At 45.5% G+C, this 24,297-nt stretch overlaps 1 protein-coding gene across 1 annotated transcript in view; it reads right to left on the reverse strand.

The window, feature by feature from the left end:
* Window positions 1-19,523, reverse strand: part of trabd2b (TraB domain containing 2B) — a 94,445-nt gene extending 74,922 nt beyond the window's left edge. The window contains exons 1-2 of the mRNA XM_021603941.3: window positions 18,947-19,523; window positions 15,234-15,803 (exon numbers count right to left, since the gene is read on the reverse strand). Coding sequence (XP_021459616.1) covers window positions 15,234-15,803; window positions 18,947-19,054 — 678 coding nt within the window. The 5' untranslated portion in view covers window positions 19,055-19,523. The remainder of the gene's footprint in view (window positions 1-15,233; window positions 15,804-18,946) is intronic.
* Between the last annotated feature and the right edge of the window lie 4,774 nt (window positions 19,524-24,297).

Consider the following 24,297-nt stretch of genomic DNA (forward strand, 5'->3'; position numbering starts at 1 on the left):
TGCAATGAAGGTCTACAGTAGTTTCAACAACACACTCTAGGCTAGCACCATGGTGTAGCCGGACAGCTATTCCTGTAATGAACACGAGGGGAGACAGAGAGCTGGTTTCAAGCGCTGGTGTTTATTGCAAAGGAGTACAGGAGGAGGGAGGTCCAGGGGCAGGCAGAAGGTCATACACAGGGGGTCCAAAAGAGCAACAGTACAGGCAGGGAAAAGGCTAGTAATGTAGTCTGGGAGATCAGGCAATAGGTTGATAACAGGAAATCCGACTAAAGTACAGGCAGGGAATAGGCAAAAGGCATCGTTAGCGAGGCAGGCAAAAACTATCATACACAGGAGGAGTAACTCACGGGAAATCCAGAGCTCAGAAAGACGTGTGTCTCAAAACAAACAATACCTCACAGTGATGGGGTGCAGAGACCTGAACTAAATAGTGTGTGATAGTGACATAGTGTGTGAACAGGTGATTAGAATTCAGGTGATTGGGATCTGGAGAGTGAGCTGCGTTCAGGGGATCTAGGTGTTTGAGGGTGGGAGCTGGAAAGTGAGCTGCGTTCAGGGGATCTACGTGTTTGAGAGTGGGAGCTGGAAAGTGAGCTGCGTTCAGGGGATCTACGTGTTAGAGAGTGGGAGCTGGAAAGTGAGCTGCGTTCAGGGGATCTACGTGTTTGAGAGTGGGAGCTGGAAAGTGAGCTGCGTTCAGGGGATCTACGTGTTTGAGGGTGGGAGCTGGAAAGTGAGCTGCGTTCAGGGGATCTACGTGTTTGAGAGTGGGAGCTGGAAAGTGAGCTGCGTTCAGGGGATCTACGTGTTTGAGAGTGGGAGCTGGAAAGTGAGCTGCGTTCAGGGGATCTACGTGTTTGAGGGTGGGAGCTGGAAAGTGAGCTGCGTTCAGGGGATCTACGTGTTTGAGGGTGGGAGCTGGAAAGTGAGCTGCGTTCAGGGGATCTACGTGTTTGAGGGTGGGAGCTGGAAAGTGAGCTGCGTTCAGGGGATCTACGTGTTTGAGAGTGGGAGCTGGAAAGTGAGCTGCGTTCAGGGGATCTACATGTTTGAGGGTGGGAGCTGGAAAGTGAGCTGCGTTCAGGGGATCTACATGTTTGAGGGTGTGAGTTGGAGGCATATTGGATAAAGATAAGAGTGAATGGTGATAGTTGAGCCTTTTTATGATATTATTACATTCAAATATGTTTCTTCAAACTACAGGAGACGGAGGAGGTAGATTATATATTGTTTTCTTGGTTTTAGAACTTTATTTTTTGTGTTTAGTTATTTCAATTTATTTAAATTTGCCTTGCTAACTTTAGTAGCAAGTAGCTAGCTACCAGAGTGCAGTTTTCTCCACCAGAATGGCTAGTTAATGCTCGCAACAATGGAGTGGACGAGTGGGAAAGTTCTGCTAACAAGGTCAACTACAAGGAGCTTGCAGATGTAATTGAACGTTAAGACGCTTTACTTGCTGAGCATATGTAAGTTTGTACTGCCTTCTCTGGGACGTCGAAATCAATTCAGAATGATTTGATTGCTTCCAAAGCATCATCCATTAAATGAAAGATTATAAAGAGTAGGCTTTCCACTTTCCTCTGGTATTTATTTAGCAAAGGTGATAACACATCATCACTCTGGACAGACACAATAAATAACTCTTTACATAAATGTTTCATTATAGGCACACCTAAACATTAGAGATCTGACATGCTGTATGGAATGAAAACGAGACGATTATTCAGTATGATCAACTGTAGGCTACTAATAATAACATCTGCATGCAGCCTATCCATCCTGTCCATCTGGTCAGGGTAAACAAATTGGTAGCGTTACGTATTTATAGTCCATTTGTTTGTCAGGAGAAAATGTGAATGTGATCAAATTTGGGTTATATGCAAATTTGGGCAGGCCTGGTTGCCTAGACCTTTTTAAATCCCAAATTATTACCTGGAATGAATCAGTCAACATAATAGTGATGTCATAGACAGACATGTGTGTAAATGTTTTATTAGGCCTACAGTTGCATAGGCCTGCGCTATACAAACATGCATAAAGGAAGCTCAGCCCTGTGAGTTCTGTTGTCCATCAGTTGTTGTCTCTGTGTCTGGGTAGAGGAAACCCCCCTGTTAGTCTAGTCTAAATATAATTAATTTGCTGCAGTTTGACAGGGTTGTCATCCTCCCCATGGCCAGGAGTTTTTTCCAGGAGATGAAAAACGGACCTGGTTAGAAAAACGGATCCCATCATAGCCAGTATAAAACCTTTTTAAAACTGATTATTCACTGTCATAGGGTAGGGTCCGGAGTTTTCCTGGTTAGGTTACCAGATACGGAAAAACTCTGGGCCCAAGTGGGATAGAATTGCCCCATCACTCTGGGTCCTATTGTGCCACCAGTCTGCTCGCGGTCATCAGTTGTCAGGTATGTGGATGATAAGGGCTTTATGCAGGAACATTTCTTGAGCTATTTTGATGTGTCAAGTGGGAGAGATGCACAGTCTGTGTTTGACTTTGTGAACTCTGAGATGTCTGAGCTTAACTTCATGGAGAAAATTGTTGACCAAACCTATGGTGGTGCTGCTGTAATGGAATGTATATACTATTTGTATTTACAGTTAAGTCCCCTCCTGTTCCCTGATTAAGAGGTGATGACCACTACCGTTGTCAACTCTCCTGACTGAAGCCACGTCTCATGTGTCCTCTCCTCTCCAAGCAATGTGAGTAGACCTGCCAATTTTCTATGTAGAGTAGTGTGTTTTTTTGTGTTTTTTGTCTTCACAGTCAAATCCTGTCCTGCCCTCAGTGGAAGAATTGAGCTCTTCTCCAACACGTTCCATTCATGGTGAGCCTGTCCTACACTGAAGCCTCTGAACACCTCAACCACTGTCCTACACTGAAGCCTCTGAACACCTCAACCCCTGTCCTGCACTGAAGCCTCTGAACACCTCAACCCCTGTCCTACACTGAAGCCTCTGAACACCTCAACCCCTGTCCTGCACTGAAGCCTCTGAACACCTCAACCCCTGTCCTGCACTGAAGCCTCTGAACACCTCAACCCCTGTCCTGCACTGAAGCCTCTGAACACCTCAACCCCTGTCCTGCACTGAAGCCTCTGAACACCTCAACCCCTGTCCTGCACTGAAGCCTCTGAACACCTCAACCCCTGTCCTACACTGAAGCCTCTGAACACCTCAACCCCTGTCCTGCACTGAAGTCAAACCTTTGAAAACCTCAACTCATGACTCATACCCTCATTCAACCACTGCTGTGATCCCTTCCCAACACTGTGTAAGTAGCCCTCTCATTCCCATTCCCCATAATATTGTACTATAAATGTCTCTATGAAATGCTTTAGGTTAAAATAATTAGATTTTTTAACACTCTTTGTCGTCTCCGTGCAGTCTGTGCTTATGCTGTGGGTCTCCCATCCTCCTCAATTTTTCACCAGCCTCCACTGACGTACATGCAAACCAACACACACTCCCACCTCCAGACACACTATGAAGTCATGTATTCCAGTTACACCCTTGCCGATCCATCAGAGACGGGGACGTGGAGTGAAACATGACCTTCCTATCAGAACACTGTGAAGGATCTCTTCCTTGCTGATAACAATGTGTTAACACTGGTGGGCACTGCAGCTATCCCTTCCAGCCCTGACCTTACTACTCCATCACTGGGTCAGCCCAGAGCCAAGCTGGACCCAGGGATCAACGTGTTCTCATGAAACTATCCATCAACAAAAATAACTTTGACTGAGCCGAGTGCTTTTAAACATGGATGAATGGGATTTGGACTAACTGCTCTGCTGTCATTTCTCCCCACAGAGCTCATTGAGTTGGTACCAGTGCCTGTGTGTTTGAGGCCTTGTTAATGTCAGTGGAGCCTGCGTCCTGCCCTCCCTCCTTGCTGGCCTGGGGAGGGACAAGGGGACTGGGGGGGGGGGCGGGCGTCGATCCACACGGTTGCGCGGGGGAACAGCGGGAATCAGTGGATTTATGTGCACCCCAGTAAAAGTTTATGAGAGGAGCTCCATTTCAAGAGCTCCAACTGGCGGGTTTCACATCAGTCTGTGGGCTGGGGTGGATGGACGACCTGAGTCATCACCACTCTGACTCTGTCAGTGGCAGTAGAGGAATAGTCTGGGGTGTGACCTCAATCAGGACTGATTCAACAAAGAAAATAGACAGTCTAAGAGCATCCCTGCTTAACCAATCAGCCTCAAACAGTTATGGACTCCTTCCTTAAAGACTCAGAACTGAGTTTCACTTCCTCTTTAATAATACACATGATTGGTACAGAGGTGCGGAGTCGAGCACGCTTTGAGAGCATTGAGAGCGTTAAAGGGGTGAGGTGGGGTGAGGTGGGGCTGAGTGGAGCTGAGGTGGGGCTGAGGTGGGGCTGAGGTGGGGCAGGGTTGAGACTGGGGTGAGGTGGGGCTGAGCGGAGCTGAGGTGGGGCTGAGGTGGGGCAGGGGTGAGACTGGGGTGAGGTGGGGCTGAGCAGAAGTGAAGTGAAGTGCTTCACTGGGGTGTGTATAACTGGGGACAGGGAACAGAGGGCAGAGGAAACGCATGGGTCACATTAAAGCAGGGTTCAGTCAGAGGCCTACACTAATGCACACCCAAGAGCCCTTGACAAGCCTGCCTATGAGGGTGACACACGCACAAACATGAGCCTGCACACACACACACACACACACACACACACACACACACACACACACACACACACACACACACAAACACTTAATTTCTCAAGGCTAGTGATCTGTGACTGTTAGCATTTGTGCACAGACAACAACACACCAACACCAAGTCATGGAGCGGCAATGTTAAGGTGGTTGTAATGTATGTGATTCAGATCTGAGATGGTTATCACGCTCTGACAGACAACAGGGTTCCAGGCAGGGAAACTGTGGTTGCTCAGGAAATCACTGAGTCACATTCCTGTCTGCGATCAATCAGCCGCTACCTCAGACAACCCAATCCAACCTACCCTGCCAGGAAAAAACATGCCCCTGCCCAGAGGCACAGTGAGACCACCTCCAAATCCACTGTTTTGTTTCCATTGTTTTGTTGCCCCTAGACTGATCTGCTTGGCGTTTGTTACCCATGTTCTCATTGTCTGTGTGTGTGCGTGTGTGTATTTCACTGCATGGGTCACTGTGGTGAGTGTATGTGAGAAAGAGAGACAGTATCATGAGAGAAAGAGCAGGCATAGGAGGATAATGATCCATTGAGTGACGTGCGGCCATTAAAACAAAGATAGGTACCCATGTTCCGTTTGAAACAGGAAAGGGATGGTTTCAGCACTGGGAACCCAACGGTATGGGATAGAGCTCTCTCTAGCCCACTGTCTCACTATAGTGGCTACCTCAGTGACAATGTGGTGAATCCATTACTTATCTACAGTAGGTCCTCTCCTCTGGCCAGGTATTCAGAGGTGGGAGAGGGACATGGTGTTTCTCAAGACCACAGAGATATGGCTGTATGGAGTAACCATAGAATGGAATAGAATAGAGATACCAAGTATTATCCTTGACCGGCAAGAAACTGTCCAACTTGTGTCTAACTGAACCAATAGTATATGACCTGTATTCACCCCATCTCTTTGATGTCCTGTAGCTACAGTCATCACTCCCACCACTCACTCTACATCCACATCTGGCCTCTCTTCCTCACTGGGTTCCACCGTAAGCCACTGTTCTGGCCAGTGTATAATAGCCTAAGTGGTTCTGGGTAGCAGAAGGGCAATTTAGTCATTAAGAAGCCAATTAAGTCATTAGAGCGGTGGTTGGCCCTCCGCCTGCCAACGGAGCCAGGAAATATCCTGTCTGATACGTGTTGCCCGGCAGTTTTCCACATATTTGTACTAGGAGTCATACGAGGCTTGACATCATCCTCTAACGTCACTCGTAAAGAGTGAATATCTACCCGTGTTTCCTTTGGGGTTTCTTTCCAACATTGTAACAATCAATGTAGTAGCAGAGTCGTAGTACTAACCATGGTAGACACATAGTAGGAGAGGCCCGGTGTTTGAACTATACTCTCCTACTCTTCTGTTCTGTGTGTTCAGATCCAGGTGTGTACAGTTGAGCAGTGGGACAGCGAGAGCCCCAAGACATGGAGTGAGAGAGAGGGAGGGAGGGAGCATGGAGCCAGAAGGAGCCAGGTTAGGGAGCAGAGGAGACAACTGTTTTTTCCATCACTTGTCTCCAGGCCCTGTGGCCAGAGGAGCGCTTCAGACCCATACTAACACATCAGCCATGGAATGTAAATATTTGACTAAAGACCAGGTTATATGTTACCTAATTCCTCCCTTTAAATATGCATTATTTATACGAGAGCCATCCAATGAATACACTGAAAAGTGTTCTGTCATGATTTGATATGATACCCGGGAGATGTGTGTTTTGAACACAGCTTGTCTTCATCAGTGCTCTCCGTGACCCTGTCGAGACAAGGGAGATCTTTATTTCTCTGGTCACTCAGAGTATCATCTCAGACTCAGCGTATCATCTCAGACTCAGCGTATCATCTCAGGCTCGGCGTATCATCTCAGGCTCGGCGTATCATCTCAGACTCGGCGTATCATCTCAGACTCGACGTATCATCTCAGACTCAGCGTATCATCTCAGACTCAGCGTATCATCTCAGGCTCAGCGTATCATCTCAGGCTCAGCGTATCATCTCAGGCTCGGCGTACCATCTCAGTCTCAGCGTATCATCTCAGGCTCAGCGTATCATCTCAGGCTCAGCGTATCATCTCAGACTCGTGTATGTTCTTCAGTTTAACACGTATTAAATTAGAGAAACAAAATTCTGTGCATGCATAGGAAGGCAATGCCCACGGGGTATTTTTACCAACCTAACCACAATATGTGAGAGGCCGATATTGTATGCTATGTCAGCACAGCAGAAAGTCTCAACCTAAAGTCTTTGCTAGAGCAGAGAAGGACTACTGAGCTGTGTCGGGGGCAGGGCTGATTGAAATAGACGTCTCTGTCACAGTGCACCACAGGGCACCCCAAGCTCCTGCTGAGGAGAAACCAGATCTGTCCATGCTGAGGAGACTCCCTCTCCAGGTCACAGTGTAAATCGCAACAAGCCCTCACTGTCTCACGTCAGAATTAGGCGTTCATCCATGTTTCTCAAATGTTACATTTCAAAGTGTTTCAGGTTGAGTTAGGCATTAAGTCCAAATTCTTAAACTTAGGCATTAACTCTGAATAATTAAAGTAAGGGTTAAGGTTTGGGATAGGCTTAAAACAAAAATATCAAAAACAACTTTCTATCGCTGGATTCGAACATGCAACCTTTCGAACCACAGGTAGATGCTTACACCCATCCGCCATCCCCATCCAGAACGCCCTAGCAAAACCGACAGCACTCACTGTTGCCCCTAGTGGCCGGTTTCCACGTCATCTCCTGATGTCCTCAGACATGGATGGACGTCCAATACTGACTTATATCACGGTGACCTGCCTGGAAAACAGCCCAGTAACTTAGCCTTTTCTCTTCTGGGGCCCCTGAACGTTCAGCTCCTAACTCAGAACTCAAGAGTCTCCTCACTGCTCTGCCAGCCCAGTCGCCACCTCTGGCCTCAACACAGAGAAGGGGGGCACAGCTGTGATGTCATCTCCCGCTGACAAGGGCTGTGCTTCGGCTGCAAAGTGAACCAGAGTAAATAAATAGGGGTATTTATACACCAGGCCAGAGACGGAGAGACGCAGGCAGCAGAGGCTCAGGTCTACATGTAGATATAGATGTAGTGCACTGAGACGGGGGAGTGGGAGAGAGGTGCCTGTGGTTGTTGTTGACTTTTTCAGAAAGCGTCTGCTGGACGGTGACCAGCTTGCACCCCTCTAGAAGTCCTAGCTTCCTGCAGGTTCCCCCTCGCTGTGGATAGCGTGCCTTTGGAGAGTGGTTGGTGCTGGCTGGCCCACCCATCTGTCGGCCTGTATCGCCCTCCACAGCTCTGGAGAAACATGCTCTCCCCAAGCCTTTGTTTCCACAGCCTCACTGCTGCCTCACTGCTACTGCAAACAGAAACCAAAGTTATATCAGGTCTGTAAGTGCGCCAGAGCTCCATCTGTAGGGATAATTTTTTTTTTAAATGTGGCGTGGATTAGAAAACCAGTCACTATCAGGCGTGACCACCATTTGCCTCATGCAGCACGACACATCTCCTTCACATAGAGTTGATCAGGCTGTTGATTGTGGCCAGTGGAATGTTGTCCCACTCCTCTTCAAAGGCTGTGTAAAGTTTCTAGATATTTGCAGGAACTAGAACACCCTGTCGTACCCATCAATCCAGAGCATCCCAAACATGCTCAACAGGTAACATTTTCTGGTGAGTATGCAGGCCATGGAAGACTGGGACTTTTTCAGCTTTCAGGAATTGTGTACAGATCCTTGAGACATGGGGCAGTGCATTATCATGCTGAAACATGAGGTGATGGCGGCGGATGAATGGCACCACAATGGTCCTCAGGATCTTGTCACGGTATCCCTGTGCATTCAAATCTGTAACGGCAGATTTCCTCCTCTTCGTCTGAAGAGGAGGTGTAGCAGGGATCGGACCAAAACGCAGCGTGGTAAGTGTCCATATCGTTTATTATAAAACATAAACTGAACACTAAGAACTACAAAACAATTAATGTGAACATGAACGAAAACCGAAACAGTCCCGTGTGGTGACAAACACAGACAAACACCCACAAACCAACAGTGAAACCCAGGCTACCAAAGTAGGATTCTCAATCAGAGACAACTAACGACACCTGCCTCTGATTGAGAACCAAACTAGGCCGAAACAGAAACCAAACATAGAAACACAAAACATAGACTGCCCACCCCAACTCACACCCTGACCATACTAAATAAAGACAAAACAAAGGAAATAAAGGTCAGAACGTGACAAAATCGGCATCAATAAAATGCAATTGTGTTTGTTGCCTGTAGATTATGCCTTCCCATACCATAACCCCACCAACACCATCGGGTACTCTGTTCACAATGCTGACATCAGCAAACCCCTCACCCACACAATGCCATACACGCTGTCTGAGAGCATACTTCTCCAGCTGCCAGGGGTCATCGAAGGTGAGCATTTGCCCACGGAAGTCGGTTATGACGCCGAATGGCAGTCAGGTCAAGAAAGACCCTGGTGAGGACGACAAGCACAGAGATGAGCTTTCCTAAGACTGTTTCTGACAGTTTGTGCAGAAATATTTTGTGCAAACTCAGTTTCAACAGCTGTCCGGGAGGCTGGTCTCAGACAATCCCGAAGGTGAAGAAGCCGGATATGGAGGTCCTGGGCTGGCGTGGTTACACATGGTCTGCGATTGTACTGCCAAATTCTCTAAAACAACGTTGGAGCCGGCTTATGGTAGAGAAATTAACAAATCATCTGGCAACAGCTCTGGTGGACATTCCTTCATTGAACATGCCAATTGCATGCTCCCTCAACATTTGAGACATCTGTGGCACTGTGTTGTGTGACAAAATGCACATTAGAGTGGCCTTTTATTGTCCCCAGCACATGGTGTACATGTGTAATTATCATGCTGTTTAATCAGCTTCTTAATATGCCACATCTCTCAGGTGGCTGGATTATCTAACAGAGATGTAAACAAATTTGTGCACAACATTTTAGAGAAATAAGCTTTTTGTGTGTATGGAACATTTCTGGGATCTTTACATGTTGCGTTTATATTTTTGTTCAGTATAGAGCAGAACTTGACCGCTGCAGTAGACAGAGATAGAGAGGATTTTTTTTCCTAATTTATGCTGCTGCTCTTTGCTTTTCACGAGAGTGGCACACATACTGTAGCTTGTTGGCCAATCATAAGTCATCAAAGTGGCAATAGTCTGCAGTCATAGAGCCTCCACGAGGGGCAAAAGTTAGGAGATTAGTTGTTGTTTGTAACTGTGTAGGACGAGAAAGCGCATGCAGCCTCAATTAGCCTAGCTTAACTAGCCTCTCCCGGTTTGATGCTGTCAACACAGGTACTACGTAATCATATTGGAAGATAAATAACCTAGCTATGGCAGTTATTAGTCTACTATTGCGCGAGTCGGCTTGTTGGTTGCAGTCTCTCATCTCTCCCTCCTCCCCATTCCACGTGTCACTCGCTCACACTCACAGTAGCCTACACACACACAGCACTGCCCCTGCTAGAGTGTCATCTACCTCTACCTCTACCTCCTCTATCTCGCACTTTATCAGATCCGATTAATAAAGTAGCTTCAAAATGGACTTTTCTGCTGCTTCCCTCTGGATCAGACGAGGTCTATACGGAATGGGTCCATTTGGAACTCTATATTTAAAAAATGTATTTATGCATTATGCATTATGCATTTTATTTATGCATCAGTTCCGGATGGGAAAGCACCATGTCCATTTCAGAACGGGTCCAACTTTTTGGCCACTTCTCTTTTTCTTTAGATTTTACCCCTTTTTCTCCCCAATGTTGTGGTATCCAATTGTTTAGTAGCTACTATCTTGTCTCATCGCTGCAACTCCCGTATGGGCTCGGGAGAGACGAAGGTTGAAAGTCCTCCGATACACAACCCAACCAAGCCACACTGCTTCTTAACACAGCGCGCATCCAACCCGGAAGCCAGCCATACCAATGTGTCAGCGAAAACACTGGTTGGCGTGCACTTCGCCCGGCCCACCACAGGAGTCGCTGGTGCACGATGAGACAAGGATATCCCTACCGGCCAAACCCTCCCTAACACGGACGACGCTAGGCCAATTGTGCGTTGCCCCACTGACCTCCCGGTCGTGGCCGGTTACGACAGAGCCTGGGCGCGAACCCAGAGTCTGGTGGCACAGCTGGCACTGCAGTACAGCGCCCTTAACCACTGCGCCACCCGGGAGGCCAGGGTACACTTCTCACCATGGGGGAAACTGTTTATCAGTTATACCTCTCATCTGGACAGATCACTTCCTGTGAGGTCAGGAGACCTCAGTGACACCACCACACTGTCCCCATGCTGAGGGGAGGGGACGGGATGCGAAGCTGGGCTAGCCCATGCCCCAGGGCCAGCTGCACAGTTCCAGGTCACTGGCTGTGCATGGGCCAGGTGCCTACAGTATGAAAATAATTATGGCAGATGAAGAATCACCATCGGAGACCCTCTTGATGACGCGGGAGCGGCAAGTTACAGGATATTGTAATCAGCTACGTTTATTGGGAACAAATGATATGTGGATAGTAGGGTTTGGAGCTGTCAGATCTAGCCAACACAGAAGAAGTAGAGCTCATGTTTCAGATTAGGGTTCGCACTGACATGACCACAACCACGTGAGTTAACATAACATAAAGACACAACACAACTGCGTACATAAAACACACACATACCCAAAAACACAACACACACACACAATGTTTGTTGTAAAGGCAGCACATAGGTCTTTTCTGCCAGAACAACAGCAACAAGCATCAGAATGTTTACCCAGATTTCTCCTCTAAAGTTTAGAGAGAACGCTCTCTTTCCCCCTCCCTCCCTCCCTCCCTCCCTCCCTCCCTCCCTCCCTCCCTCCCTCCCTCCCTCCCTCCCTCCCTCCCTCCCTCCCTCCCTCTCTCATCTTTCTCTACCCCCTCTCCCTCCCTCCCTCCCTCCCTCTCTCTTTCTCTCTCGCTTTTCCTCTCTCGTTTTTTTCAGTCTGTCAGCCTGACCTCATCTTTGTTCCAATCAACCATAGAGAGAGATCCAATCACCATAGAGAGAGATCCAATCACCAAAGAGAGAGATCCAATCACCATAGAGAGAGATCCAATCAACCATAGTGTTCAAATTACATCGCAAATTATAATTGACTATAATTGTTTCCACGTCTCTTTCATTTCAGGTTTTGAACTCTTTTCATACAACTTGAGATGGTTGATAATTTGCTTGCACGAAAGTCCAAAAGTCCATTATGCTACTGAGTTTATTCAAGTTATTCATTATGATTTTAGAAAAATAACCTCCAACAACACAAATGTTATCCAACAATACACCTGCTGTAACGGTTCTCCTCCTCATCGGAGGAAGAGTAGTCAAGATCGGACCAAAATGCAGCGTGGTATCTGTCCATGTTAATATTTAATAAATCAACCAAACACTGAATAACAAAACAACAAAGAGAGTGAACGAAACAGTCCTTTAAGGTGCAACAACACAAAACAGAAAACAACTACCCACAAATCAAGTGGGAAAAACAGGCTACCTAAGTATGATTCTCAATCAGAGACAATGATTGACAGCTGCCTCTGATTGAGAACCATACCAGGCCAAACACATAGAAAACCAAAACTAGAACAACACATACAGTGAGGCAAAAAATGTATTTAGTCAGCCACCAATTGTGCAAGTTCTCCCACTTAAAAAGATGAGAGAGGCCTGTAATTTTCATCATAGGTACACTTCAACTATGACAGACAAAATGAGAAGATAAATCCAGAAAATCACATTGTAGGATTTTTTATGAATTTATTTGCAAATTATGGTGGAAAATAAGTATTTGGTCACCTACAAACAAGCAAGATTTCTGGCTCTCACAGACCTGCAACTTCTTCTTTAAGAGGCTCCTCTGTCCTCCACTCGCTCCACTTGTTATCAGTATAAAAGACACCTGTCCACAACCTCAAACAGTCACACTACAAACTCCACTATGGCCAAGACCAAAGAGCTGTCAAAGGACACCAGAAACAAAATTGTAGACCTGCAACAGGTAAGCAGATTGGTTTGAAGAAATCAACTGTGGGAGCAATTATTAGGAAATGGAAGACATACAAGACCACTGATAATCTCCCTCGATCTGGGGCTCCACGCAAGATCTCACCCCGTGGGGTCAAAATGATCACAAGAACGGTGAGCAAAAATCCCAGAACCACACAGTGAATGACCTGCAGAGAGCTGGGACCAAAGTAACAAAGCCTACCATCAGTAACACACTACGCCGCCAGGGACTCAAATCCTGCAGTGCCAGACGTGTCCCCCTGCTTAAGCCAGTACATGTCCAGGCTCGTCTGAAGTTTGCTAGAGAGCATTTGGATGATCCAGAAGAAGTTTGGGAGAATGTCATATGGTCAGATGAAACCAAAATATAACTTTTTGGTAAAAACAAAACTCGTTGTGTTTGGAGGACAAAGAATGCTGAGTTGCATCCAAAGAACACCATACCTACTGTGAAGTACGGGGGTGGAAACATCATGCTTTGGGGCTGTTTTTCTGCAAAGAGACCAGGACGACTGATCCGTGTAAAGGAAAGAATGAATGGGGCCATGTATTGTGAGATTTTGAGTGAGATCCTTCCATCAGCAAGGGCATTGAAGATGAAACGTGGCTGGGTCTTTCAGCATGACAATGATCCAAAATACACCGCCCGGGCAACGAAGGAGTGGCTTCGTAAGAAGCATTTCAAGGTCCTGGAGTGGCCTAGCCAGTCTCCAGATCTCAACCCCATAGATAATCTTTGGAGGGAGTTGAAAGTCCGTGTTGCCCAGCAACAGCCCCAAAACATCACTGCTCTAGAGGAGAGCTGCATGGAGGAATGGGTCAAAATACCAGCAACAGTGTGTGAAAACATTGTGAAGACTTACAGAAAATGTTTGACCTCTGTCATTGCCAACAAAGGGTATATAACAAAGTATTGAGATAAACTTTTGTTATTTATTTTCCACCATAATTTGCAAATAAATAAATTAAAAATCCTACAATGTGATTTTCTGGATTTTTTTTCTAATTTTGTCTGTCATAGTTGAAGTGTACCTGTGATGAAAATTACAGGGCTCTCTCATCTTTTTAAGTGGGAGAACTTGCACAATTGGTGGCTGACTAAATACATTTTTTGCCCCACTGTAGAATGCCCACCCCAACTCACACCCTGACGAACATAAACAAGAAACATAACAAAGGAACTAAGGTCAGGACGTGACACCTGCCTTATAAAAATGTCCCTTCCCTGGAACAATAGAAAGGCAGGCAGTCGTCCAATACTTTGTATTGGTGATTTACTCATGTTCTCATTGGAAATAACAGGCATTACACCAAGAGTTAATGATAGAGTGTTAGCTCCAGGCTGTGGTCATTAGAAATTAGACTTATATTATCCCTGCATCCTGTATACTACTACACTGAGAAGTTCATGACTTGGCCTTGCAACATTGCTCCGTTGTAGGGCAGTTGTGTTCCAGGTTCCCATGCATGTGCAGGGCAGCTGTATGTATGTGTGTGTGTGTGTGTGTGTGTGTGTGAGTGTGTGTGTGTTTGTGTGTGTGTGTGTGTGTGTGTGTGTGCTCTTTGACAGCGTAGTTAGGAGGTGCTGATGAAAGAGGAGAGGCTGTGTGGGCCCAGTGCCTCTCAAATTAGCGCAGGAGCCCCGCACCCTGTCACTCGGGAGGCCCAGGCATGCCGGGCTTGTGTGTGTGTGTGTGTGTGTGTGTGTGTGTGTGTGTGTGTGTGTGTGTGTGTGTGTGTGTGTGTGTGTGTGTGTGTGTGTGTGTGTATGTGTGTGTGTGTGTGTGTGTGTGTGTGTGTGTGTGTGTGTGTGTGTGTGTGTGTGTGTGTGTGTGTGTGTGTGTGTGTGTGTGCAGGGGAATAGCCTCCCAGTCCTAGCACATCAAAGACATGCTTGGACCTCCCAGAGTTTGAAAAAATTGACTTGAGTTGACCTCCCCCTAACCATTCCTGGGCCATCCTTTATTTAGACCTCCATGTTACCCTTCCACTACAGCCCTTCCAAGGAGATATAAAACACGGATATTCCCCATGTTTCTGTCATCAAGTCATTTGGTTATTCTGTCCATCTTTCAGTGTTAAGTTACAGAGCAAGATACTAACAGTGGTTGTATCATAGCACCAAGACAGGCAGTCAGCCCAGTGAAAAGAGGACTACCCGTCCCACACAGTCTTTTACCTCACACCTTCACTAACTTATGTTACACTTACAGCTGTCAACGTCACACCTCGTCAGCTGATTCAGCTCTCGTGTCTGTTTTGTAAGGCTCAGGCACAATAATAACTTTAAAACCACATACACAGCTTTGAAAAATACTGTTTCTAATCATATTTTTCTCCTCCCATTGTCATCTTCTACATTCTCCACTAACTCCTCCCAAGACTTCCCTTCTATTAAATCTCCCAACTCCCTGCCCCCAGCCGCCAACCAAATGCATCCAACAATCACATATCCTCCAACTCCAATGATCATGTCCAAAACCCACCCCCTCCACAGCCCCCTCTCTTACCTGGGAGAAGTTAAGTCCGTTGAGGGGGTGACACTGCTCCTCCACCCGCTCCACCGCTCCTGTCCTCTTCCCCATGCGGTCGGCCTCCTGGGCCAGGAACAGGTCCAGTACGGGGGTCCCCCGCGACCTCACGTCTGACTCCGTCAGAGAGTTAACCATCAGCATCACCCACACAGGCCTCTTCCTCTCCCAGTTCCCTGCAATGGCATTGAAGAGGTAGTCAGCGTACAGCCCCCGGCCCCGCTGGTCTGCCGTCATCCAGTAGGGCATCATGTGCTTGACATAGTCCAGGTGGCGTTTGAGGCGGCGGTACAGGTCCCGGGGCAGCAGGGTCTGCAGGTTTTCCCCGTGGGGCAGCAACTGGCAGTTGGTCAACTTGGAGATGGTCAGGGGGTCAGTCAGGTCTAGCTCGAAGAACACGTTGGCGCTGGTCTGAAAGGCCCGTTTGGAGACATCTGGGATGAAGTCCCACACACGGGTATAGGGCACATGGATGGTCCCAAAGAGATAGGAGGGGGGATAGGGAGCTGGGCGCTCCACCGTCCAGAGGAAAGAGTTCATGTCGGTTTGCTATGGGGGCACAGGGGGGTTGAGGGGTAGGATGGGGATGAGGAGATGGGAGAGAGAGTTTATGACAATCAGTATTTGAATAGAGTAAATTAACCTTCTGAGTAAAGGCCATTGACAGTAGTTAAGTCAAAAGTACTTTTTGTGATTTAGTGATTCAAAACAGGCTTTTTAGTTGGTTGAGATACAGGTCAATGCAATAGAATCTGTTGAAATGTCAGCTGGAGATAAAGGCAAGGGACTCAATGAAACCTTGTCAGCTAACTTCCACTGTGCTGCTCTCTGTCTGTCTGCTGTTCTGAGGCAATGAGTTTATAGTGAAGCTTTCTCCTTGTAAACAGACCCCAGTGTATTGTTGAGGTGCATAGCTGTGCTGCCAATGCCTCTGTGAAGCTGGGAAGCTTTTCAAGGGTTGCTACGGCAGTATAAACATACTGAACCATATAAAACTGCTGCAACCCACCTAACTGGGATATCCTTTACTTGAGGAAGTACTTTTTTGCAAAAGCCATTGGATAGCCTACACAAACAACAAAATGCACACAAATAGGCCTTTGCTGAACATTTTGACAAACGTGGCTACTGTATCTGGTTTACTGAACACTATAAAAGTCTGATCAAATGGAAAAAGCTTTGTTTATGTGTCTATTTCTTACAGTTCATTAACATTCCAGGGATTTGATGAGGGTCCTTATGCCTTCTTTACAAAAACATCCATAGATCATAGCTCTGCAAAACATAAGTCAAACCATAGAGATGCTGGTATGATGCTGGGATTGAGGATTTTTTAAATTTGTATCAGTAGCTTAGCAGTTTCGCTGGGTCCACCAACATGGTCCAAAAATGTTGCTGTCTTAGAACTCATTTCGTGACATTCTACACATTTTGCCATGAGGCTGAGAGAAAATGTTGCTGTTTTAGAACTCATTTCCTGACATTCTACACATTTTGCCATGAGTCTGAGAGAAAATGTTGCTGTTTTAAAGCACAGTTCCTGTAATTCTAAACATTTATTTCATGACTTTCATGATATGTTCATATGCTATCTGGGAGGCCAAGCCCCTTTAAATGTTTATTTATACCCTAATTCAATGAAAACTTCCCCAGTTGTAATAACAATTGTAATGCCAATGCCATGCTAACATTTGTCATTTTCAATTACATTTTTTAAAGGATTTCAAAACCCTGTCAAAAGGTATTAAATATTTGGAAATATTATTGTTTTTGCAAGGGATTGTTATTGGCATAAATGTAATTTGTATAATTTTAGGCCTAATTATTGCATTGAACTATGTTTTATACTAAAATGCTTGCACATCCTCTCAAACTTGCAATTTGTGATTAAGACGTTTCAAAACGTTTCTTTGGAAAGGATTTTCACATTAGCATAGCCTAAGTACAACAAAATAAATGCATGGGTGACGCCTACAGCTCTGACTATTATATTTTGACTAAGCTATATTTTGGCTATATATTTTGGTAACTTTATACATATCATTTGTTAATCATTAAATCGTCAAACGTCTGTCCGTCTTCACCGAGACAGGAAGACTTCTTTACGATCGAATAAGGATAGTTGAAGTCCGTTTTACTTGACTTGGCCGAGCCCAGACCTGAGGAGAGCTCATCGCCCGCTGGTTGTAGCTCGCTCCGGAGCACTGATGTGAACAACTCAATTTTATTGGGTAATTACTTTTAACACAAAACAGATACCTCTGTACTGACGTATTACAAATCACATGAAGGGGGAACAACATATACAGTTCATCCCTGGACCCTGACAACAATGCCATTATAAAATGCAGGTTAAAAATACTAACAATTTCATTATTTTGTGGACTATGTTGTAGCAATACTATCAAGTCAACCCTGAGAAATATTTTCAATAATGTATTATAACACATGTGTATTATATTAATAGATCACATCATGCCCCGTTAAAATGAACTGTAATGAACGTTATTACTGCAGTCATGTAATTCCTGTTATGATGTAGGCCTATTGCGTTTCTATCTGGGAATTTCTGCCAGTCATGTAGACCAGACCAGTCATGTAATCTACGCGTACGACACGCATTGTCTCTATCATCAGCACAAGAGAAGAATCAGAAGAAAATGAATTAGAACCATGAGAAATGCACACTGAGAGACATACAGACGGGAGCATGTGCAACATGGTCATGGCCAGATAAAATAACACTCCAATTAAATGAATTCGAATGGGCTGACTCCCTTTGTGAAAACAAGCCCATTCCATAATTTTGCAAATATGCCCGATAACTGTTTTAATAGGTCGTGTTTCATTGAAACTTGATCCGTTTGGATTTAAAGGTAATTGAAACTTTTCCAAATAAATGTATGTAAAGTCAAGTCACCCGTTTGTGTTCCCCACTATCTTTTGTCATATAAACAGGCATATGGTAGGCGCGCATGAACCATATTTCGCTTGGCAACTGCTTCCATTTTTCAGGCCCAGACTTATGTGAGGAAACTCAAGAATAGGCTATGTCAAGTAAAATAACGTATTTTTGAGGTGCCATTGGAAGCAATTATGCTGATTGGAAATTGTTTCAATTATAGGCCATGGGCTTTCCCTCTTCAACTTGTAGGCTACAGGCCTATTAACGAAGCCTTGAAATAATGGATTAGCCTAACAATATATGATGGCATAATAATAATATTAATAATAACACATGTGATAATTATACTATAATAATACGGTGGCCTAATAAAGTTGCTATAAACATAATTATTGCTCTTGTATTTAACGTGTAGGTAGTTATTATAGCATGTCAATATTTCCATGACAATACAACTCAAAACTTGTTGTTGTTATTGTTAATTTGGTTGTTACACAAAACTCAATAACTACACAATATCTCACTATTTTTATATTGGCCTATCCGCTGCACATAAGACAACTTATTCAGGAACACTGTGTAAGCAAATTGCGTTTATTTAAATTGTAGAATTGGTTGTAGCCTACAGCCTACAGCAGTTGTAGACTAGACACATACATTTGCAATTAACCCAAAATATTTAGCTAAAAGGCTTGAGTCTATCCATTCAAGGGCATCTTCATGTGTGACATTGCCTCATGACATTACTGAAACAGGTAAGTAACTGTAATTACTCCGCACAACTTACCGACTTCGGTGGGTCACATTGCCTCGGTCTCTCGCGGGTGTCCCGGGGTGCGACAGCGTGCAAGAGAGCGGTAAGCAGGAACCATCGAAGTCCTTGCGGACAGACCATCTCGAGATGAGAGGATAGTGGTGTCGACAGGCTGTTGTAGATACTTCAACCTTCCCCCTGTCTCTTTCTCGCTGTTTACTGGCTTTCGCCTCCTAACATGTAACAAAATAGACCCGTAGGAGACAGGGTTCGGCTCACATGTGCCATTCGGAAGGAGGACATAGATCATTCCGACTCTCCGCCATTCCCAAACCCCAGGCAACTATTAACGGGCTACGCGTTCTACTTTCCCTATCTCTTCTCACTCGGCGCTGTCCTGTGTCAGTCGGTTTTTCAGCAGTTGCAGAGGAAAGTTTTCGCAGTGCGCTCTAGAAGTTTGAAGCCTGGCTGGTTGAGTGGAGGAGGTGGTACGCTTAGAATATTTTCCCCAAATGCTTATTTTAAGAGGAGGGGAAGGTAGGTTTTGAGGGGAAAGGGAGAGCACAGCTTTGCGCGTGAGTGAGAGATGATATGGGAGATGGAGTTATTCAAACTGTCATCTGTAATTCCAGTGCTTAAAACCCTGCACGTATCAAAATAATGCAATGCCATGTTGCCAACCACTGAAAGGGCAGGTGAGACAATGTTGCAATGCCAGTCTGGTGCCTTTCAAGCCAGGAGTCCTTCAACAAATCTGAAGTTATGTTAAACATGTCATATGTTTCATTTTCATTTGGTTCACATGTATCACTGTCATTGCTTGTTTGACAGTTTTTGCACAAGAGTTTAATATGGGCCCTTAGACCCAGTGTCCAAGTCATGAGTGATTAATGCCTACAATTAAACATCTCAGTAAAGACAAATGTGAAGAGTTTTTTTATTTATTTATCTTATAATAGCCCTCTTAGATATGGTCATCTTGTGTAATTCTGAATGGTTCCGATGAATGGCCATGTTGAGAGACAAAGTTTTCCCTCTCTTCAGTCCACAGTGTCAAAACTATGCCATGACCCATGTTATTGTCCACATGGCAGACAGTGTGACAGAATCAAGTAGTGGGCCATTTATCATGGGAGGCCCTCAAACAAGTGCCACCCGGGCCTCCCCTCTGGGGCGATGGCAGAAAGGCCCTGGACAAGCCATTCTTTGTCCTCTGTCTTGTTTTAACTCTCTCTCCTCACTCCTCTCCTATCATCTCTGGACGCCTGGTCTGTGTTTGACTCTGACTGTCCTCACGGTTCTCCAACTGGATTCTGGATACACATGTAACAAATGATCTGTTTGTTCTGGGGTTGTTGCTGTCTTTTATGTGTCTTTTATCTCCCTCTACATTCACATTGATGAGCTGACTTGTGATCGTTTCATCTAAGAACTGATCCCAAATCAGTCTACTAAGGGTTTGATTTATGTCTACCCCACAGTATTGGTTATGAAAACATTTTCAAAGTAGCTTTTTTCATGCATCAGGATAAGAATACCTACCTCCTAGACTTGGCCTACTCATATCTAATCTAATCCGAATGTACCTATTTGCCCTTGCAACTCCCCTTGCAGTTAGTTCTTGTGCAAGACAGGTGATTTCAGTTGCAGCCTCCTCTGTTGTAATGTGACCACCTGCAGACACAGTTACCTGCTTTAACCACACCTTGTGAAAGGCTTCTCTTTGAAGGAGGCTGGTTCACATTCTTGGCTGGTTAGACGAGGCTTATGAGCTGCTGCATGCAGGAGATTCCTGGACAACGGCCAGGATTTACAGCATATATATATACCAGAGACAGACGGCATAAGAAAATACTTTAAAGTTAATGTTCTGTTTGCAAACCACAGAAAACCCTCAATCCTGAAAATGGATGTCTGGGGACGTGTTAGCAAGACACAGGCACAGAGAGAGGGAGAAAGAGATAGCACGAGGGGGACAGTAAGTTAGACAGAGCTCTTATTCTGTGCATGTGCTCATTGTTTCAGTTCAGTTATCTTGGTAGTGGGGAAACTTGTACAATACATCCATGATTGGACCTGTCATTGACACGCATTTTCAATGTCAATTTTCGGACATTGATCACTACGGTATAATATGCTTATAAGAAATGTATGTGCGTGAGTGCACACATACACATGGACAAAGGGAAAGAGAACACTAACAAATGCCCTGGTAATATCCTCTGGTAATGTCCCCTGGTAATGCCTGCTGGTAATGCCTGCTGGTAATGTCCTCTGATAATTCCTGCTGGTAATGTCCTCTGGTAATGCCTGCTGGTAATGCCCCCTGTTAATGTCCTCTGGTAATGCCAGCTGGAAATCCCTGCTGGTAATGTCCTCTGATAATGCCCTCTGGTAATGCCCTCTGGTAATGTCCTCTGGTAATGCCTGCTGGTAATGTCTTCTGGTAATGCCCTCTGGTAATGTCCTCTGGTAATGCCTGCTGGTAATGTCTTCTGGTAATGCCTGCTGGTAATGTCCTCTGATAATGTCCTCTGGTAATGCCTGCTGGTAATGTCCTCTGGTAATGCCTGCTGGTAATGTACTCTGATAATGTCCTCTGGTAATGCCTGCTGGTAATGTCCTCTGATAATGTCCTCTGGTAATGTCCTCTGGTAATGCATGCTGGTAATGTCCTCTGATAATGTCCTCTGGTAATACCTGCAGGCCCACAGCTCTATGGGTCTTGTGTATACATGTCCACGTGGCTTCATGACAGCCGGCCTGATGCTCTGTAGAAGACCAAAGCTGAGGTATTAGCTCTCAGTCTCTCTCTGTGTCTACACATCTATTTGGTATAAAAGAGGACACATTCATGTCCATTGTAACTGTTTTATGGTGTCACAATGTATGATGGTGTTCATCATGTGAAGAGGGACCCCTAGTGGTGGAATACAGAAGTGTGTTGATACCTACACTTTCTACGGTAGCTTGCAGAGGACAAGGGGTGAGAGAGACGTAGTCTGACAATAGTCAGAGACAGATTTTGACATGTAGTGATTGGTAGATAAAAAAAGAACATCACAGAGAATGTGAGTATGGATGATGATGACGTATCTAGAGAATGTGAGTATGGATGATGCTGACGTATCTAGAGAATGGCCCAACACTGCTTCAGGCTTCTTTACTTCACAGGAGAGGCTGACAATGTGATTGACTGTGGAGCTCGGGCTTCAGTCCGTCCTTCCCCTTCATCCACACACTGTCTTGAGCTACACTAGACACCGTCTCCCCCTCTCCTCTCTCCATGTTCAGCCTGCTGAAAGATCTTCCTGCTTTGTGTACTTTGAATAATATTGACTCTTTCTTATTGTGGTTTCACTTTCCGGATGTCCTGGAGGTAGCGAGGGGTAAGAGTCTGTGCAGTAGTGGGGAGGGGGGAGAGAAGTGGGGGAGGGGAAGGCTGTCATAAGGGGGTCAGTTGATCCAGAGGAACTTTCCGTCATATATAACATGGTCTCCAGGCAGTGATGGATGGATGGTGGGGAGGAGGGATACAGTAGTGTATGTTGAAACCGACTGTTATCCTATCTACCGCTAGATCTGTGTTCAACTTCCGTGTTTTTCCTATGACTGATTCTGTGTTTGTGGAGCACACAGAGGCTGAAACAATGTTTTGGACAACATAGTCGAAACTAGGAGGTTGACTACTGTACGTTAGGATGCTCTGGGGTTGTGTGTGTTTTCCACTGTTTCTGCTGTAAGATCACCCCACTTGCGTGTAATAACATTCAGTGGATGGCTATCTCTCAGCAATCAGGAGGAGGGAGAGACTGGAGAGAGAGAGAGAGATGGATAGAGTGACAGGAGACACTGGAGAGAGAGAGAGACAGAGATGGATAAGGTGATAGGAGAGACTGGAGAGAGAGAGAGAGAGAGAGAGAGAGAGAGAGAGAGAGAGAGAGAGAGAGAGAGAGATATGGATAGGGTGACAGGAGAGACTGGAGAGAGAGAGATGGATAGGGTGACAGGAGAGACTTGAGAGAGAGAGAAAGAGATGGATAGGGTGACAGGAGAGACTGGAGAGAGAGAGATCGATAGGGTGACAGGAGAGACTGGAGAGAGAGATGGATAGGGTGACAGGAGAGACTGGAGAGAGAGAGAGAGAGAGAGATGGATAGGGTGACAGGAGAGTGGAGAGAGAGAGAGAGAGATGGATAGGGTGACAGGAGAGACTGGAGAGAGAGAGATGGATAGGGTGACAGGAGAGACTGGAGAGAGAGATGGATAGGGTGACAGGAGAGACTGGAGAGAGAGAGAGAGAGATGGATAGGGTGACAGGAGAGACTGGAGAGAGAGAGAGAGAGATTGATAGGGAGACTGGAGAGAGAGAGATGGATAGGGTGACAGGAGAGACTGGAGAGAGATAAATAGATAGGGTGACAGGAGAGACTGGAGAGAGAGAGAGAGATGGATAGGGAGACTAGAGAGAGAGAGATGGATAGGGTGACAGGAGAGACTGGAGAGAGATAAATGGATAGGGTGACAGGAGAGACTGGAGAGAGAGAGATGATAGTGTGACAGGAGAGACTGGAGAGAGATGAATGGATAGTGTAACAGGAGAGACTGGAGAGAGATAAATGGATAGGGTGACAGGAGAGACTGGAGAGAGAGAGAGAGAGAGAGAGAGAGAGAGAGAGATGGATAGGGTGACAGGAGAGACTGGAGAGAGAGAGAGATATGGATAGGGTGACAGGAGAGACTGGAGAGAGAGAGAGAGAGAGAGAGATGGATAGGGTGACAGGAGAGACTGGAGAGAGAGAGATGGATAGGGTGACAGGAGAGACTGGAGAGAGAGAGATGGATAGTGTGACAGGAGAGACTGGAGAGAGAGAGAGAGAGATGGATAGTGTGACAGGAGAGACTGGAGAGAGAGAGAGAGAGAGATGGATAGTGTGACAGGAGAGACTGGAGAGAGAGAGAGAGAGATGGATAGGGTGACAGGAGAGACTGGAGAGAGAGATGGATAGGGTGACAGGAGAGACTGGAGAGAGAGATGGATAGTGTGACAGGAGAGACTGGAGAGAGAGAGATGGATAGTGTGACAGTCAGGGGATTTTTTGCTGCTTGGAATTTGTTCTCTCCTTTCTTTGGATTATATGTGATAGTGTGAACAATTAGAATAATCTAAGTTTCCATTGTGGAACAGTGGTGGAAAATGTCATACTGTAGCAAAAGTACAGATACCTTAACAAAAAAGTAAAAGTGAAAGTCACTCATTAAAATACTACTTGAGTAAAAGTCTTAAAGTATTCGGTTTTAAATACACTTGTGTATCAAAAGGAAATGGAATTGCTAAAATACACTTAAGTATCAAAAGTAAAAGTATTAATAATTTAAAAATT

Source organism: Oncorhynchus mykiss, chromosome 5 (assembly GCF_057628025.1).
Source record: "Oncorhynchus mykiss isolate SJ-2025 chromosome 5, ASM5762802v1, whole genome shotgun sequence".
NCBI classification, from domain to species: Eukaryota; Metazoa; Chordata; class Actinopteri; order Salmoniformes; family Salmonidae; genus Oncorhynchus; species Oncorhynchus mykiss.